This window comes from Drosophila arizonae, chromosome 5 (genome assembly GCF_054131065.1).
Source record: "Drosophila arizonae isolate 15081-1271.41 chromosome 5, UAZ_ARI_1.0, whole genome shotgun sequence".
Lineage (NCBI taxonomy): Eukaryota > Metazoa > Arthropoda > Insecta > Diptera > Drosophilidae > Drosophila > Drosophila arizonae.
The window spans coordinates 11,142,457-11,159,678 of record NC_142925.1 but is presented as its reverse complement, the minus strand read 5'-3'; the positions used below and the strand labels follow the sequence as shown (position 1 = coordinate 11,159,678).

Below are 17,222 nucleotides of genomic sequence, written 5' to 3'. Positions count from 1 at the left end.
CAGTCTATATACATATATGTAGTCTATATGGTATAAGCCTCCATTATCAGGCGCATGTCTTAACGTTAGTTCGCTGTAATTTATACATACATATAACATATAGTTAATTAAAGCTCTTACTTTACTAGACAATAGAGAAATACAAAAAAAAAAAAAATTCCCCAAAACCCCAACTAAAAACATTTTCTATTAGCCCCGTTGGCGTCTTGGCCCTCTTTGCCGCTCAAGCTTGGTTAAGTTTGCGTGTCAGGCATTGGCCTCTATTCCAGCTAATCTATTGTGGCAAGGTACAAGACATGTTAGCAGCTTGATTAGAATAGGGCGCACCACACAAGGCAACGCACCAGCAGCACCGGCACCACCCATCGTGACATCGCCCGCTGGCGACTGGCACCGCCACAGATGACAAATCGAAGCAACAACCAACTCCCGTTCGACAGTTGCCAGCAACATGTCGAGCCGAGCAAGCGGCAGCCACAGCGTGTTCAGATGCCTGCGCTACACCACCGGCGGCGGCTACTACCGGGGCATGTGGTTGGATGGCCAGCATCATGGCTACGGCGTCAAGGCCAGCGGGCGTGGCCTCATCTATGAGGGCCACTGGATGCACGGTCAGCGACATGGCTATGGCACGCTGCGACGTCTCTTCCCAAACGGACACGCCCAACGCCTCTATGTGGGTCAGTGGGCGGCGAATGTGCGCTGCGGCGAGGGCAAGCAGTATTACGACGACGGCTCCGTTTACTACGGCCAGTGGCTGGGCAACGAGCGGAGTGGGCGTGGCATACTGTGGCATGGGGATGGACGCATCTATGTGGGCGAGTGGCTAAAGGATGTGATGCACGGCCGTGGCGTGCTCTATGCGGGTGAGTTGAAAGCGAGAAGCGCTGTGAGAAGCAGGACGGAGAATGGGAGTCAGAGAAGAAAAGAAAATGGGGTAAACGAAGTAATGCAATAGAGAAGAGATGAACTGGTGGGAGGGACTGCTGTCTTTGAGAAGTTGCACAAAATGAAGTAAAGCAATAGAGAAGATCAAAGATGTGATCAAGAGAGGAAGAGAGAGAGAGTGGAACATGGGATAAGGAAAGTAAAACAGTAAAGGAACATGAGAGATAGAAACATGGAACACACATGGCAGAGAGCCAAGTAAAGCAATAGAGAGAAATCTTTTATATATGTATGTCAATATATCAAGTATATGACAAAGATTCACCCAAAATAATATATATATTTGTAATGCTTAGTTTCCTATAAGTTAATTTAAGAAATATATAAAAATCTATTACGATATAACCTGGGAAACTAATCGTTTAGTTTTCTTGCTTTTGTAGCAAAATTTCAAATCGTATTTATATTTATGCTATAAAGATTGAGCATGTCGTAAATCTACTTCTAGAAATAGAGTTAACGTCACATAAACCACATTCGTTTCCGCTTTAAAATTTGCAAATTAGAGAAGCAAGCTCAAGATAAGCGAATGGAGCAACTTTCAGATAAGTTAAACGAAAAGAGAAGAGGTTTATCAAGTATTGTTTGGGCAAAGCTCCACTTGATAAATGGGAAGAGCCAAGGCGAGAGAAACATGCTAAACCCATAACTGCTCTACACGCTTCTCGCTCACACGTGCCGTTTCTCATTTTGTTCCCCATTTATTCGCAGCCAATGGGAACCGCTATGTGGGTGAATTCGCTGACGGTTGCAAGTCCGGCATTGGCGTCTATCATCACCAGAGCGGCGTAGGTCAGAGCGTGCAGCAGCACGGCCTTTGGAGCGATAACGTATGCAAAACTTCGCTGATGCCACTGAAAAGACCCGAATCACACCCGGCCAAGTCTGATGATCTTTGAGTGAAAAATGTATATATGTATAAAAGGCGATAAATAATATTTGTGCTAACTAGGCGAGAGCATACGATTATGTATATCTAAGCGTAATCAGTTCCTCTGGCGACGTCGGCTGCTCAGCGACTCGGCTGGTGTCTGCTGCTCGGTCGTTTGCTGCTGGCGTCGGGTGCGCATACGCGTGCTAGGCGTCTTCTCCTCCGGCGTAACATTGCGCCGTGTTGCGACGGGGGCGGTTGCTGTGCGTCTGAGGGTCGCCTCCACCTGCAGCTGGGCACGCGTTCGAGTGCTGCGCACAGATCTGGTTGGCTTCAGCTTTGCCACTGGCTCCGTCTCATTGTCGCTCAGGTCCAGAATCTCAATGAGCTGACAGGCATTCAAATCCAGACGCTTGCCAGACTGGCGTTCCGGACTGCTGCCTATGTCGCTGGAGCTGCTGCTGCCGTTGCTGCTGCCACTGGTACTAAACGGATGCACTTCCTCCGTATAGATGGTAAATTTGGCCGGTTTCTTGCCAGACTTGACTTCCGTTTTGCTCAACGACTTGGGCTTCTCCTCCGGCGATATGTTGAAGGTGAGAGCACGCCGGGGATTCTGTAGCCTTGGCACCGGCTGCAGCTCGAGCCGCGCTGCACTCAGCTGCAGCAGCAGATTGTAGCGGTAGTTGATGTCCACGCGCGACTGCAGCTGCTCGCTGCCGGCCAGCTTCAGCGCGGCCTCGGTCAGCTCGATGGCCTGCTGCTGCCGTCGCTTGGCACGCAGATAGTTGGCCTGATACATGTGCAGCACGAGCAGCATGTGCCCCAATTCGTTGCCCCGCGCCGCATTCTGCTGCAGCCACTTATTGGTCAGTGTATAGAAATCATCCAGCTCATCAAGCTCTCGATTCAGAAAGTACAACCGAGCATAGAAACAGCCCACGACAAAGTAGACGCACTGCAGCTGCACGCTGGAGCGCATAACGGGATGCGACTGTTGCAAGTCCAGCGAGACATACGGCTGCAGTTTTTTGGTCGTGCTGCGCGGCTGCAGTTCCTGTGGAGGAGGAGAAGGAATGAAGTGAGAGGTTGATATTCATCTCCATCTTTACTTACTCGTTTCGGCGAGGACACAGGGTACTGTTGCTGCTTGCGTATGGGCTCCACGCTGACCTGCTCCAGCTGCATGGCCAGCATCTTGCCCACCATTTCGCTCATGTGCTTGGACTGCGCATCCATCGGAGCAGCGGGCAGCAGTTCCTGGCGCTGCTCAAGCGCAGCCATCGACTCGAGCAGCGGCTGTATGCAGAGGAAGTGCTCGATAATGCGCAGCTTGGTGTGCGCTTTGTCCAGGCACTCCATGCGCAAATTGGTCCACAGCCAACAGATGAGCACCTCGACGGCGCGCAGCACCAGGCCGCCCTGGAGCAGCACCTGCAGCAGGCTGTTCGAGAAATTGGGTCGTTCACTCAGTCGATTGGCCGTGCATTCGGTTGTGTCGCGCACCATGTCACCGAGCAGCAGGATCAGAGCTCCATTATCCATGGACGAGATGGTGGTAAAGCTGCGCACGCCCTCCGTCAAGGTGTCCAGCTGCTGCAGCGCCGTGGGCAAGCGCTCCAGCAGGCGGCACTGGCGCTGCTGATAGCACATGCGAAAGCGAACCGTGTGAATGGTCAGCTGGACTATGTCGCACTTGCCCGCCCGCTCCTCGAACTCCTGGCGCAGCCGCTCCGCGTGCAGCAGCAGCAGCTGGGCATGGCAAATGCAATTGAGGCGTGCATAGTACAGCGCCAAGTGGCAGAGGCACAACAACACCGTCGTATGATGGCGTTTCAGCAGGTGTGGCGCCTGGAGCTGCGACCACAGCTCATCGAGCAGCTGCTCCGCATAGGCAACCTCCACATCCAGCTTGAGCAGCGCGTGTTGCGTGTAGCGCGGCAAGAAGTGGCTAAGCGCACGCAAATAATTGAAGCTATCACCCAGCAGACGGCTGATGCGCATTAGCAGCAGCCACGCCCTGTCCGCCTGCTGCGTATAGCCCATCGTAGACAGCGCCATGGCGGCCACAATGCCGTCATCAATCAGCGCCTCCCAGTCGATGAGCGCCTCGTCACTGCTCAAAGGCTCGGCATCCGCCTGAAAAGAAGAAGCCATATGGGTAAATTAAGCCTAGGAATTATGTCCATATGCTATACTTTAGACTACGGTAGATAATAGGCTAGAATGACTTTCTACCACAATCTATAATATATACAATTCCATCTCTAATTCACTTCCTCTCACCTGCTCAAAGAATTTGGCAAAAGCCTCGATTGCCATTGTCGCCAATTCCACGAGCGGCATTTCGCTGCTTATGTTAAGCTCCAATAGATTGTATTTAATGAGCAGCTCCTCGATTGTCTTCTCCGATGTCTCCTTGAGGGGTATTTTGGTCTTCTGAGCTTCGAGCGCATCCAAGAGTTTGGTGACCGTCGCATGGCCTAGGATGAGCTGCTGCAGCCGCGTCAACTGTTTGTTCCGTTTTAAATTAATGCGCAGCTCTTCGATTTGCTGGCCAATCGCCTTGTCCGTGCGTAAATGTCGTGACACAAGCACCTTTTGGTAGTCGGTTAGGCAGTGCTGCAGCAGCGACTGCAACAGCTGCGGCGTCTTCTTATTAGCCAGCACCGCCAAGATGTCCATCTCGAGTAGTCGTCGCCGCTCAGCTGGCTCTATGGGATTGCAGAGCGTGCCCTTCGCATGCAGCTCCAACAGGCATTGGTCTGTATCGTTCTTGGGCGTGCGATAGTAGATGCACAGCTGTTGGTATTGGCGCGCGGGACAGCTTAAGCTGGTGACATAGGCGCAGTGCAGACGCGCTGCGAGCTCCGGATGGGAGCAGTGGGCGCTGGCTTTGTAGATGCGACGTATTAACTGTCTGACGTACGGCGGAGTCAGAAGCGGGCGCAGCTGCTGCAGTGGCTTTAGCAGCATCTCCAACAAAAGCATCTGCTCAGAGGAGTCTATCTTCTCCGCTATGTTAACCAGATGCCAGGCAAAGAAGATCAACTCGGTGCTGTTGGGCGTGAAGCATTTGGTCACTATAACTACATTGATGGCATAGTGAATGATGCCAGCCAAACACTGCTGAGACACCTGAAAGCGGAGATCATAAGGATTACTAAGAGCAGCTGACATAGCGTTTAGATGAGGCTCACCTTGGGCAGCGTTGCCTGGGACTGCCAATTGCTGTAGGCGTAGGCGGCACAGCAGCCCAGACTGAAGACGCAATGTTTCCGCTGGCCCTGGCAACTGGCATCGTTGTTGGTGCAGCTGAGCGCCAAGGAGCTGCTATTGCCGTTGCCCAGCTTCATGATTCTATTGATGAGACACTGCAGCAGGTCAAAGTGCGCGGCATACGCCTCCGCGCTGTCCAAACACTGCCAGAAGTATTCGAACGAGGGCAGCTTCTGATCGATTTGATGCAGCTGTCTCTGCAGGCGAACGAATACCAGAAGAAAGTCGATATACCATTGCTCCTCGGCATGCGGCAGTGCCTTCTGCTCGAAGAAGTTGACGATTTTCTTCGCCAGATCGATGTAGGGCTGCTTCAAGTCCGCAGCTGGCGAGGATTTGCGTGTGTTCAGGAGCTTGAGGTAGTAGTAGAGCAGGGAGAACACATAATTTTGATTTGCTTGAGCTTTGTACAGCTCACGGCAGCCACGCAGCAGTTGGAGTGACCAAGGTTGTGCCTGTCGCTGCTCATCCTGTTGCCAGGCACTGTCGTCCAGATAGAGAAGAGCGAGCAGCGCGCTTAAATATTCTGGGAACTGGGCATTCAGCTGCTTGGAGCTGCAAACATTGGTAGCTATGACCTGGCAGAGGGGCTCACACATGGCGTTAAAGTCAGCCACTGGAAGACTAGCCAGGATTTTGATATACCCCAAGCTACGCTTGCCCAGCAGCTGATTCAGTTCCAAGATTATTTCGCTGAAGTCATCCGCTTGTTGTTCTGTCTGCTGTAGCTGTAGCATCTGCTGCATTAGCATGCCCAATGCCTGAAGAGCTTCGCACAGTTGACCTCTAATCTTTCGATCCGTTTGCTTGCCCATCTGGTGGCCAAAGTAATACAGATGCTTCACATGAATGCCCATATAGAATTTATATTCCGATTTGCTTTGCATTTGACAGCCCTGAGCATTGATAAGTGCATAGAATCTTTGGCATTGCTGCAGCGTTTGCTAAAGTAAAAAGAATAATACAATTATGCATAGAGATAACTCAACTAATCCTGTATAGAAATCCTTACCTCTCTGCAGAGCGAATGGTGTATATATTGCAGGCTGATCAAATGATTGGTCCAGTAGTCAGGCTGCGTCTCTTGTGGCGCCACATGTGGCAGCATGATGGCCGCAATTTCACAATAGATGTCCGCATGCTGATGATAATTCTCTTGTAGAGCACAGCATAATTGTCTCAATATGTTTAATTCGTATTTGAGCGTTTGCAAAGCGACGCTCGAAGTCCCGCCATTTCTTATTTGTTCAAATTGTCCATAAATTGCCTTGGCAGCTGCCTTCACCTCCTGCCGCGTGCCGCGTAGTTGCTTCTTCAGCTCGTCACGTGACATCCTCACATTTAAATTGCACTCTTAAATATATTTAAAATAAAACAATTTCTGATATTCGTTGCTCGCTTGTTAGTTGAGCTATTTGTATATGTCGCCGATAGATTTGGTTGAGTTATCGATAGCAGCCCTGTTGCTGTGCTTAACATGTCAGTGTTGAGTAATTTTCATATCAGACAACACTGAACTGTAACTGAGCGCGCGATTTCGAAAAGGATAAAATGCATGTTTCAGTAAATTATAAGTTATTCAAGTAATTTTGAGTAATATATATGCATGCATAGGTCAATTAAGCACACCACGAGTTCAACTAGTATGCCAAGGCACTGTAAAGCCTTAAGTTAATCGAAAATGCATGTAAAATATGATTTATGCTGCGCTTTTGTGGCCTTAATGGCTTTGCCTAACTCACACTTTAGTAACAGGCAGCAAGTGTAACACACACACATATATACAGCTTGTGGTTTGCCTTATTTAGCAACATATCGCTGTAATAAATATGTATCTCTTTGGAGGGGAAGGCGGCGACACGTTGAACTCACAAATTCTCCAAAGTCGGAAGTCACGTTTAAACGTTTTCGCTAAAAGTTTCACACACACAGTCCAGGGACTCTCTTGATGATTGATGAGCCACACACACACACACACACACACACACACACGGTACACACTCATGTACACACGTGTGTTTACGTGTAGAACATGTATATGGTCATTAGTGTGCTATTGTGTTTATCTTCCAGTTACTTTTACACACACACACACACTCAAACATTTGTTGATAATTTGGGCATGGTTTTTAGCTTAATTAAGATGAAGTAAACACCAGAGACTCAACTGGAGTCGACAGTCCAAGTTGTTTAAAGCGTCAATTGCAGGTCTCAGATGACAGCTGTGCGCACTTGACATGTATTATTATTATTACTTATATACCCTTTCAGCTGCAGGGTGGCGGGGTAAGTGAGTGTTTGACTGTTTAAGTAAGGCTCATAGCTCTTAAGAGCTAATAACATGTTTAGAAGCTTGGAGCTGAGTATGAGATCTTTTATAAAGTTGTGAATGCTCTTCTATGCAATGTGTGATTATAATGCAGTGCATCAGCTAGTCGAACATCTTGTCAGCTCTGCAATTTTCGCACTCCTATTACTATTATTTATACCAATATTAACTATTTAGCTTATTGAGCTATGATATGCCAGAAATTCCTAACGATTTGGCTTAGAATTTATGGCAAGTCATCGGGCTTTGGCCAAAGTTTGCTTAACTGAACGGCTGAAATGGCAAATATGTATATATGTGTGTAAGTGCATGGGTATGTGTGTGTGTGACTTGCTCTATTTCTCTCTCCCTCTCTCTATCGCTTGGTATTCTCCAGTTTCAGTTCTCGAGTTGATTTACTTGCGTAAATATTTAGACAAGATTTTTTCTGTCTTGTGGTCAGACGCTGTTTGTTTTGATTCAGATTTAACAAAGTTCTTTTTTTTTTTTTTTGTCTTTTCATTGACTCAACTTTAAATATTAAATAGAAAAATGTGCAAATTCATTGGAAAAATGAGCAAATTTTGCATTCAATCAGTCAGTTTGATTGTCTGTCTGTCCGTCTGCCAGTCAGCTGTCAATATTTACTGAAGTCAATTCCAAAATTATCTAAAAGTTTCGCATAGACGAAAAGTTGCCAAAAATCAACAATGAAATAATAAAAAAAAAAATGCAAATAAAACTCCCAAATGCATTCACAAATTATTCGGTGCGCCTTTCCCTTCCACCCCTACATGTTCTCTCTCACTCTCTCTCTTTCGCTCTGTGTGAATCGTGTTTTAATGATGTGCAAACAGGTGGACAATTGGACACCTGGACAGCTGCACAGCTCGACAGACAATGTATAGACCATTTATTTCAGCCAACAGACAGAAGTCAATTAAAATTGTGGACTCTGTTGGAATTTTGGGCTCGTAATTAAATTAGGCAGTTCGCTAATTTAAATATATCTAATTTGTCTGCCTGTGTTACCTGTGTTACCTGTGCTCTGCTTGCTCTGCCTACTCAATGCTTTCACATCCTGTGACAGGCAACAAGGATTTATTGGCTTTTGCCGCAGCCCGAGCAACGATTGCCCAAATAAGTGCAAAACTCAACTTAATTAATTTCACAGCTTCAGTGAAAAGCTGTCAGGCAGCGCGAGGAAAATGCCGGAAAATCCGCTTAGGAGAAGTGGGTGGGTGGGGAGCGGATGTGACTAAGAGGAAACCAAGGATATGTCAGTTGCTCAAGCAGCAGCACCAAAACATTGCCAGGCCCAAGTGCGGGGGCACCTAACGAGAACTTAATTAATTATGGAACTTGACTTGAATTATTTACTTTTTATAGAAATATAACATATATCTGTATGTATATAATAGATATATAACATATATCTGTATGTATATAATTGCTGGCAGAATAATAGTAGTGGGATTGAGTAATATAAGCTAGATGTCTGGAATGGTTATTTTTAGTTATACATATTTTTTTTTTATATATTGAAATGACTTTTAAGAAACATATATAACAATTATATCGATGCTAAATGAACCGTAATTATACCCGGAAGACGCTATAACTATATAAGTTTGCTCATATAAGATTGTTTGGAGACCTGAATTTTCATCGTAATAACCGTATGCACGCTAATAGCAGAGTCGTTATAACTAGATTTTACTGTACTAATTTACTACCAAATTAGATGTCATTTTCGTATCGAACTAAGGATAGGTGGACTTCTGGACGTGAGAACCCAATTATCAAGTTGTATTACATATATGTAGTTTGTATAAATTACTAGAAAATATTTATGAAAAGAAACTCTGTTATACGAAATTTGGATATACAAATAGTAACTGTATATATATATTTATTTTCTCAGATATATTTCATATAATAAATTAAAGTAATAAATACATATATATTTATAAATATTTCGTATATATTCGTCTATAATAAATGAAAGTAATATATACATATATATATATATTCAGCTCAGTTTAAGCCACATCAAATCCTTTGCTTGACTGCAGCTTCCTGCAGCAGCTGCTTCGCCTTTTCTTCTTCGCTGTCACATTTCACAATTTTGCAGTTTTTTGCCCCTTTCTCGACGTCTTGACACATAGTTGACCAATATACCGCCAACCCCCCCTCCCACACATGTAGTACATGTCCACCCCCGCTATAATCCGCTCTAGCGGCGCCAGACTGAAATCACAGTTCACTTGACTTTTTTCCTCTTTTTGTTCGCTGGCTGCTCAAATCGAATTCGCGAAAAAAAAAACGATGCACGCTTGAAAAGCATGTGGAAAATGCTGTAGCTTGTAAATTTTTTTTTGGCATGCGTCGAAATGCTGTCGCTGGTGCTGGTGCAGGGAGCCAAAGCTGCAGATGGAAGACAGCATTAATTTATGTGCTGCATGCCGCTCAGCTGCCGTTGCAAGTGCAGTGTGGTGGAGGAGGGAAGGAGGGAAGGAGGGGAGGATGCAGAATGGGTGGGTAAGCAGGCTGACGTTAACGAGTTCATTATAGCCCACAGTGAAGCGTTGCTTCTTCTTCTCCCAGTAGGGACTGCCCTACATGCCACTTGCCCCAGGCCACATGCCGCATGCTGCATGCCGCATGCCACTTGTGCCACTCTTGCCCGCTCGTCGGCTCTTGCCTTTTGGTATCTGGTGGCATTTAATTAAAATAGTTTGACTAACGCTCACTTTGCTGACTAAGTTGTTTTTATGGCCGCTCCTAACGGTATCCAGCGAATGCATTCATAAACATAAACACAAACAAAAACAAAACAGAATCCAAAAAACTTTTTGAGTGTCAGAATTATGTTGAGCTTCAAGTTCTTTTGTTCCTTGAATACCTTATGAATCGAAGATTGGGAAGAACGCTTTTGCCATGTGTCATGAAATTTAAGATATTTATACTTCTTTCTCTAACTGAACTTGCTTTAAATTAAATTAAAAAACTAAAATATAAATATGTATATATTTTCAATGTTCGTTTTATTTTTTAGCATAAATAATCATAATAATAAATAAAACAAAATATTTAAAATGCTTTAACAAATTGATTTATATTTTGTATATTATCTTAATATTTTTTCAATTTTTTTATGAATATTTTATTTATATATCAATAATAATTATTCAATACAAATAAATAAAAATAAATAAACTAAGGATAACATTTAATTTATTTGGATATATTTTTTTAATTTAATTAATAATTTTTGCCTTTATTAATTTCAGAATTTTCTTGTTAATTTGACTTTTTTTTAATTTAATAATTTAATTAATAATTTAATTTTTAATATTAATGTGGTGTAATATTTACCACATACATATATTATTTTTATTATATATTATCATTATTAACTTAAGTGCATTCAATCTTCGATCTGCTTTTGACTTCTCTTCTCTCTTCTCGCTGTTTGCTTTTACTTGCCTCAGTCTTGGGGTCGCCTGGGTGGGGTCTTAATGACCTTACATAACCGTCACAATAAACCCACCACGCCTTGCCCCGCCCACATTCGTATCTGAAAATCGCCCAATGAGTCATTTGGCAGCCACTTGGAAGCTGTTGCCACCAAAATTTAAGCTGATTATCGCCGCCAATGGCCCGAGTCAATGGCCAAAACTTGCGTTGGCCAAGGCGCTGTAGAACAGAGCAAAATATTTTAATTTATATTATTATGCACATTTGTAGGGTGATATCTTAAGCCTAATCTGTTACATTATCTCTTGTAATATTTATAGTTTTTCTTTTATATTAGCATATATATATTATTATGCAACTACATTTATCAAAATTTTGCGTATATATTTATATATATTGTCTTATATCTCTTCATGCCTCTTCATTTCCATATCTTTATACCTTAAACCTTATATTATATAACATATATCTTAAATCTTCCATCTTAGGCTTTATGAATTGTATACCTTAAACTAATCCTTATACCTATACGCTCATTATATCATTTCATATAATATTCACACATTCACAGCTTTGTAATAATTTCTCTATTGCTTTGATTTATTTTTAAATATTGTCATATCAATTCACTTCTGTATCCGTTTCCTGTTATAATTTGTATTTATTTATTGTACTTTTTTTCGACCACTTTCGTCTCGCTTTCGAATTGCATTTAAAACCAATTATCAAATCATGTCGCTGCCGGCTGACAAACTCATTTATTTTGCTTGCACCGCTTAAAGCTGCCTGACGTGGGGCATATACACACAGACATACACTGTAACACACACACACATACATTAACACTCTGCTCACTAGTCAAGTCCAAGAGCAAGTCAAGTCCCAATTTTGCTTTCGTTTTGCAGCCACAGCTACAACAGAGATACTACAAGTATTTACATATATATATTCCTATATATATATACATATATCTGTATATCATATGGGAAATGGGGGATCCGCAGAGCCTGTCAAACTGTCGCCAGGGCTTGAAATTGTCATTTTTCAGTGTCAAAGCGAAATAGTTGAGGCGCACTATAGATCGCTGTCATAGAGTATTGGATGAGGGAGGAGGGAGGCGGAAGGAGGGGAGGGCGGTTGCTTTTCCAGCTAATTTTAATGTGTGAAAATTAAGTTTTTCTTCGAGGCATGCCTGTCACTCTTTTGTATACATCCATGAGAAATTGGAACGACCTGAGCTGCCTACCAATTAGCCATTAGCCAGTCGCAACTAGCCCGGCCGGCCTTATGGCCATGAGAGCCAGTCGAGTGTTAATTAAATGTCTGAACTACCAATTGCATGGCCAATAGGTGGGCGTGTTTAACGGATTGGTATACCCAGGGCAGGCAGGCCCAAAAATTTGTATGAAGAATTAACGAGAGTTGAAGTTAGTGATAGGCTAGAGAGATACCCTAGAGAAGATGTGGTAAGGTTAAAGAAATGTATTAAGCTAATAGAGTATATATGAGAAGAGCTAATAGAAGCTGAGTAGTTGATATATAAAGGAATATCAGACTTACTGATCTTAATAGGCAGTTAAAGTTTAACTAGAACATGGGCAAACATTTCCTTCTAATCCTAATAAATACTAGAGTATTTTATCCACTAAAGGCTAGTTTAATTTTGTAATAAAATAATAATAAAACTTTCTTTCTCTACCTACAATATAATTTCCTGCACTTCTTAGCCCATCACTTATACCCATTCACGTCCATTTCCAGGGTATTTCTTGGCTATAGCACTCTATCGATTCATGTTAATATTTTCGCGGCAATTCAACTAAAATACAATCGGCATAAATCATGTGGCAAGCGCCACAAAATTCACGGCGACATATTAAATTTACAAGTTGATTTTGATTTATGCGCGTAATGCATATAAAAATGTGTATTTATTTATTTAGTTGTTGTTGTTGTTTTGCTGTTGTTGCTTGCTGTTGTTGCTGCTGTTGTAGCAGTTGTTGCTGCTGTCAAGTCGTCGTCGTCGTCTCGACGCTAACTTAATTTAACTCACGCTCGTTGTCTGTGCGTTTCCTATGGACTTCACTCAATGCCCTTCCTCCCCTCGCCATAGCATTGAATCTTCCCATCTGTTTCCCCTCACTCTGTTTCTCTTTATACAACTTGTGCCATCTTACCATGTCAGTATCTCTCTCTCTCTCTCTCTCACTCTCTCTCTCTCTCTCTCTGTATCTCTGCCACTCTCCCTCTCCTTCTCTCTTTATTTGGCTCATCCTACGCATTTTGTGGTATGCATCAACGTCAATTGCAATTAAAGCAAACGTATAGCCTGTCATAGCCTAACAATAAGGTAATCTAATATGACGATACTCTGATATAAAATGATAAATATACATACATACATATATATCATAATAAATATCATCATAAATATTTATCGTCGGTTAATCATCATAGTTAGATACGTAGAATCTACATATATAGAGTCTACATGTTTTATCTTTACGCATTTAAATAAGGCATGTAATATTTTAATTAGAAACTAGTCATTTAATTATAAAAATCGACTATAAAATTTAAAAAAAAATATATATTTTTCTATAATAAATATTTAATTTTAATATATAACCATAAAAATATGAAGAAAAGTTATTCCAAAGCTACGATCAATAATTAAAGGATTATCAAACAGAAGAAGATACGGTATTAGTATATATATATATATAATTCAACATTTTTTACAGATCAGGTGAGTTGTCACATTCACATACTGCACGAAATGCCAATAGATAGGCATAATCAAAAGCATGATGATAAGACTAATATAACAAATTTATAAAAAAGAAGAAAAAGAAAAATATATCTGCTGTAATTATATGTGACAAGTGCTGTTTGTGCATTCGTGTAAAACTTATCCGAGTACTGAGTGCCTCTCACAGTTTGTGGGCGTTCAAAAATGGGCTGCAAATACTTTCTACGTCGCTGGCTGTCGTTGCAAATCACAAACTAACAGACAGATGCAGAGTGAGTGAGAGGTGTGGAGAGAGAGAGAGAGTGAGAGTAGAGAGGCAGAGAGATGGAAACAGCAACGACAGCTTCATTAATTAAAACAAAAATTTGTGGTTTCGCATTGCGCAGGGCTTTCAAGAGACAGCAGGAGGTGGGGAAGGAGGCAACTGATGAGCAGCTGAAGGTGGAGAAGTGGGCGTGCCTACTGCCTTCATTTCTGGCAAACCCATACAAAACGCCGCAATTAGCGACGAGCTTGTAAATCTTATAGCTGGCAATTTGATAAGTCCACATAACTTGACCCACTTTCGAGAGAGTCCATCTCGCCTACTCCTGCTCCTGCTGCTGCTCCCCTGCCGCGATACTCAATTTTTAAAGCGCACTTTCCCTAGCCTTCGTCCGTCTCCTGCCATTTTTTGGGGTAATTTGTGCAAATGTCTGTGCATTTAATTTTACATTTATCATTCAGCCTTCCAGCTGTAAGCCGCAAAATCTTTAAGTTCAGTTTTAAAGCTTAATTGCGGGTTTAGCTTAGCTGTCTAACTTTATGAGTCTCCTGCGTGGACGAGAGCTCTCGACCACAAGCCGTACAATGGGGCCCTTAACACTCGCCCAGAGGGTGGGGCAGGACTGGACAATCAAACAAGTTCCGACCGCAAGCGTCAGCGGAAAATTAAAAAACAAATACACATACATAAATACATATATGTTTTTATATGTTTGCACTTTTTATGCATATGTACAAAGTGGAAAAAAAGATAAAAAATGGGAAACTAAAAGTCAAAAGGCACATGTAAATAAATGGCTATTCAGATGGCAGTTGGTATTAATTGAATCACTCGCGACATTGCCAACTTGTTTAATGTTTTTTTTTTTTTTTTTTTTCAATTAATTTGTACGGCAAACAAATAGGCCAATGCAAAACAAATCAATTAAATGAATTCAATTTAAAGCTTAAGGCGATTTAATTTGTTACGTCAATTCGAATTAGGCGCCTGGCAGTGTTGGTAAATAAGAGAGAAAGAGAGTGAGAGTGCTACAGGCATAGGAAACGTCTAAAACATGAGTAATTTAACATAATTGCATGCAAATTTAATTATCATATTTTTATTCAATAGTATACCACGCACTCTTGAGCATATGTATATCCATATTGTCCGTTAAACATTTCGTAAATTAATTTTTTTGCGCTCACAAAAAGTATCGATATGCCTATCGATATTCTCTCACAGAGCGCATGAAAATACGTCTGTATGTTGTGCGCTCTCTCTAGCCTCTCATCCACTCATACAATTCCAATGGCAGGCCATTCTGCATCTCGCTCAATGCTCAATGTTCACTTTAGCTTCAGTTTCTGTTCAATGTTAGTCGTGTCAGGTCGGTTGCGCGCGTAGTGTGCATACAATTAGTGTATAGAAAACGCGGTTTGTTAAATAAATATATTAGTGCTATGCGGCTAAGTTAATATATAAAGTTACAGCATAATAACGTATTGGTGTAGTAAGTGCAATAGTTTTAATTCATTAAACGAATGCAAAACATGAATTGAAAAATACGATTCGCAACGCTAGCCTGCGGCCAGACGACGCTAACCTTAGTTAGAGCGAGACAACGCTACTGCGTGCGCAATTTGTTGATGTCGTTTTTGTTGTTGCCTGGCGCTTATGCTCCTGCACTTTTTGTTGATGTTGTTGTTGCTGTAACTGAATGTGTACGAGTGTTTTGTTGGTAAAAGAACAAGAAAAGTGCACAAAAAAAAGAAGAAATATAAATTGTTGTTGTTGCAGCCGGCAAAACACGCACGAAACCCAGCAAACAAAACAAAACGAAATGAAATGAATTTACACAATACTACGCGAAAATTCGACGAATACACAATAAATGTGGAAGGAGCACAACGAAATAATAAGAATATGATGCAAAGGAAAAATGTGTAGAATGTTAGTGCAAAAGTGACAAAACGGAAAGAAAGCGAAACCGAAACCAAAACCGATAACCGAGGCCCTCAAAATGCAGCGCAATAAATGCAAGAACTGAAAGCGAACGACAACTTAACCGTTACTATTCCAATTAAAACGTAAAACGACGAAATAGCAAAAACAACAAGAAAGGTTTCAAAACAAATGGCCCGAAAAATGACAACTGGATATGAGAAATGGATTTGGATAGGAATGACGGTGCTGCCGCTGCTGCTGCTGCTGGCAACCGAATCACAAGCGAGTCAAGGTAAGCGAATTGATTACTGATTAGATCTACGATATATGTATGTATGTATGTATGTATTTTCTAAGTACAGTTAGCCTATCATAATTAACAATTTGCTATAGCAATAGCACCAGGTGACAGCTTGTCTGGTCGACGTGCAACAGCGCAGGTTTTTTTTTTTTTTTCGCATACTATTAGGAAATTGGCTTTTACTATGTCAACAGCTGATAAGTTTTACTATTTGACCATATGTTTGTACTCAATGAGTATTACTTACATTTGTAGTGTATATTTCACAAGGCTCTACTTTGTTTCCCAAATTGACGCAAATTGGGTACTTTTTTTTTTGCAATCACGAATCATACGTTTCCCGTACATATTGGTAGTCATATATTTTCGTTTTGTTAGAGATAATTAATGTGGTGTGTCGTGACACTACATAGATAAGACAAGGACGTTGACGATTATAGTACTCACTCGATAATTAGGGCAGAGAAAATGTTGAAGTAGTAAAAGTAGACTCGGTTAGCAAATGAACGTAGAAGGAGGAATAAGAGAATGAATTCCTCATCATTAAATTAATTAGTTAGGCGCATGTGTTTAAATATGAAATCTATGTTTAAAGAATTCGAATTTTAGCTTTAGACAAAGTTAATAAAATAATACAAATAATAATATTAATTTTAATCATATACATGTTCTACATATATGCATTTCAAATTTGATTGCATTGTTTAATAGAAATGCTTCACTATAAAAACGTAACTTTCAAAATGTGCCCAAACCAATTACTGAGCAATAATCATTTTATCTGCTTATCAGCAATTTCTTATCTTTATTTGGCAGCATTAAACATTTTCATAATGAGTCTTCCCCATTTCAAGTTGTCTGATCGTTCGATCCATATTTGGGCTTTCAGCCAAGAATTCGCAAAATGTATAAATATGTATAAACACATGGGTCTCATTTTTGAAGTTGAGGAGTGTCAATTACATTAAATATGTTAAATGATCAACTTGCATTTACCCTAGACTTTAAAAACTAGCTATTCACAAAGAGTTAATGACTTGCATATACCCTCTACTATTTGACGATGATTGTGTAAAATCAATAAAAACTCAA

The 17,222-nt window shown here is 41.7% G+C and overlaps 3 protein-coding genes across 7 annotated transcripts in view; 2 read left to right on the top strand and 1 right to left on the bottom strand.

Moving 5' to 3' along the window:
• Positions 1–325: 325 nt before the first annotated feature.
• LOC108616478 (uncharacterized) lies at positions 326–4,090 on the top strand. The gene is made up of 2 exons (XM_018011690.2): positions 326–866; positions 1,660–4,090. Exons 1-2 carry the CDS (start codon positions 452–454, stop codon positions 1,845–1,847), a joined length of 603 nt encoding a protein of 200 aa, XP_017867179.1. The 5' UTR covers positions 326–451; the 3' UTR covers positions 1,848–4,090.
• On the bottom strand, positions 1,843–6,557 carry thr (three rows). The gene is made up of 5 exons (XM_018011677.2): positions 6,111–6,557; positions 5,020–6,042; positions 4,106–4,957; positions 2,936–3,958; positions 1,843–2,876 (listed from the first exon to the last, which is right to left on the bottom strand). Exons 1-5 carry the CDS (start codon positions 6,429–6,431, stop codon positions 1,935–1,937), a joined length of 4,161 nt encoding a protein of 1,386 aa, XP_017867166.1. The 5' UTR covers positions 6,432–6,557; the 3' UTR covers positions 1,843–1,934.
• An 8,676-nt stretch (positions 6,558–15,233) lies between these two features.
• Positions 15,234–17,222, top strand: part of fra (neogenin protein frazzled) — a 46,256-nt gene continuing 44,267 nt past the window's right edge. For all 5 annotated transcript variants that reach the window (XM_018009591.2, XM_018009592.2, XM_018009590.2 and 2 more), the window contains exon 1: positions 15,234–16,121. In XM_018009591.2, coding sequence (XP_017865080.1) covers positions 16,019–16,121 — 103 coding nt within the window. In that variant the 5' untranslated portion in view covers positions 15,234–16,018. The remainder of the gene's footprint in view (positions 16,122–17,222) is intronic.

Coding starts and splice junctions, on each gene's coding strand:
- LOC108616478 (XM_018011690.2), top strand. CDS start 452: ATGTCGAGCCGAGCAAGCGGCAGCCACAGCGTGTTCAGATGCCTGCGC. Junction 867..1,659: donor CCGTGGCGTGCTCTATGCGG/GTGAGTTGAAAG, acceptor ATTTATTCGCAG/CCAATGGGAACCGCTATGTG.
- thr (XM_018011677.2), bottom strand. CDS start 6,431: ATGTCACGTGACGAGCTGAAGAAGCAACTACGCGGCACGCGGCAGGAG. Junction 4,958..5,019: donor CCCAGGCAACGCTGCCCAAG/GTGAGCCTCATC, acceptor CTCCGCTTTCAG/GTGTCTCAGCAGTGTTTGGC. Junction 3,959..4,105: donor TTGCCAAATTCTTTGAGCAG/GTGAGAGGAAGT, acceptor TCTTCTTTTCAG/GCGGATGCCGAGCCTTTGAG.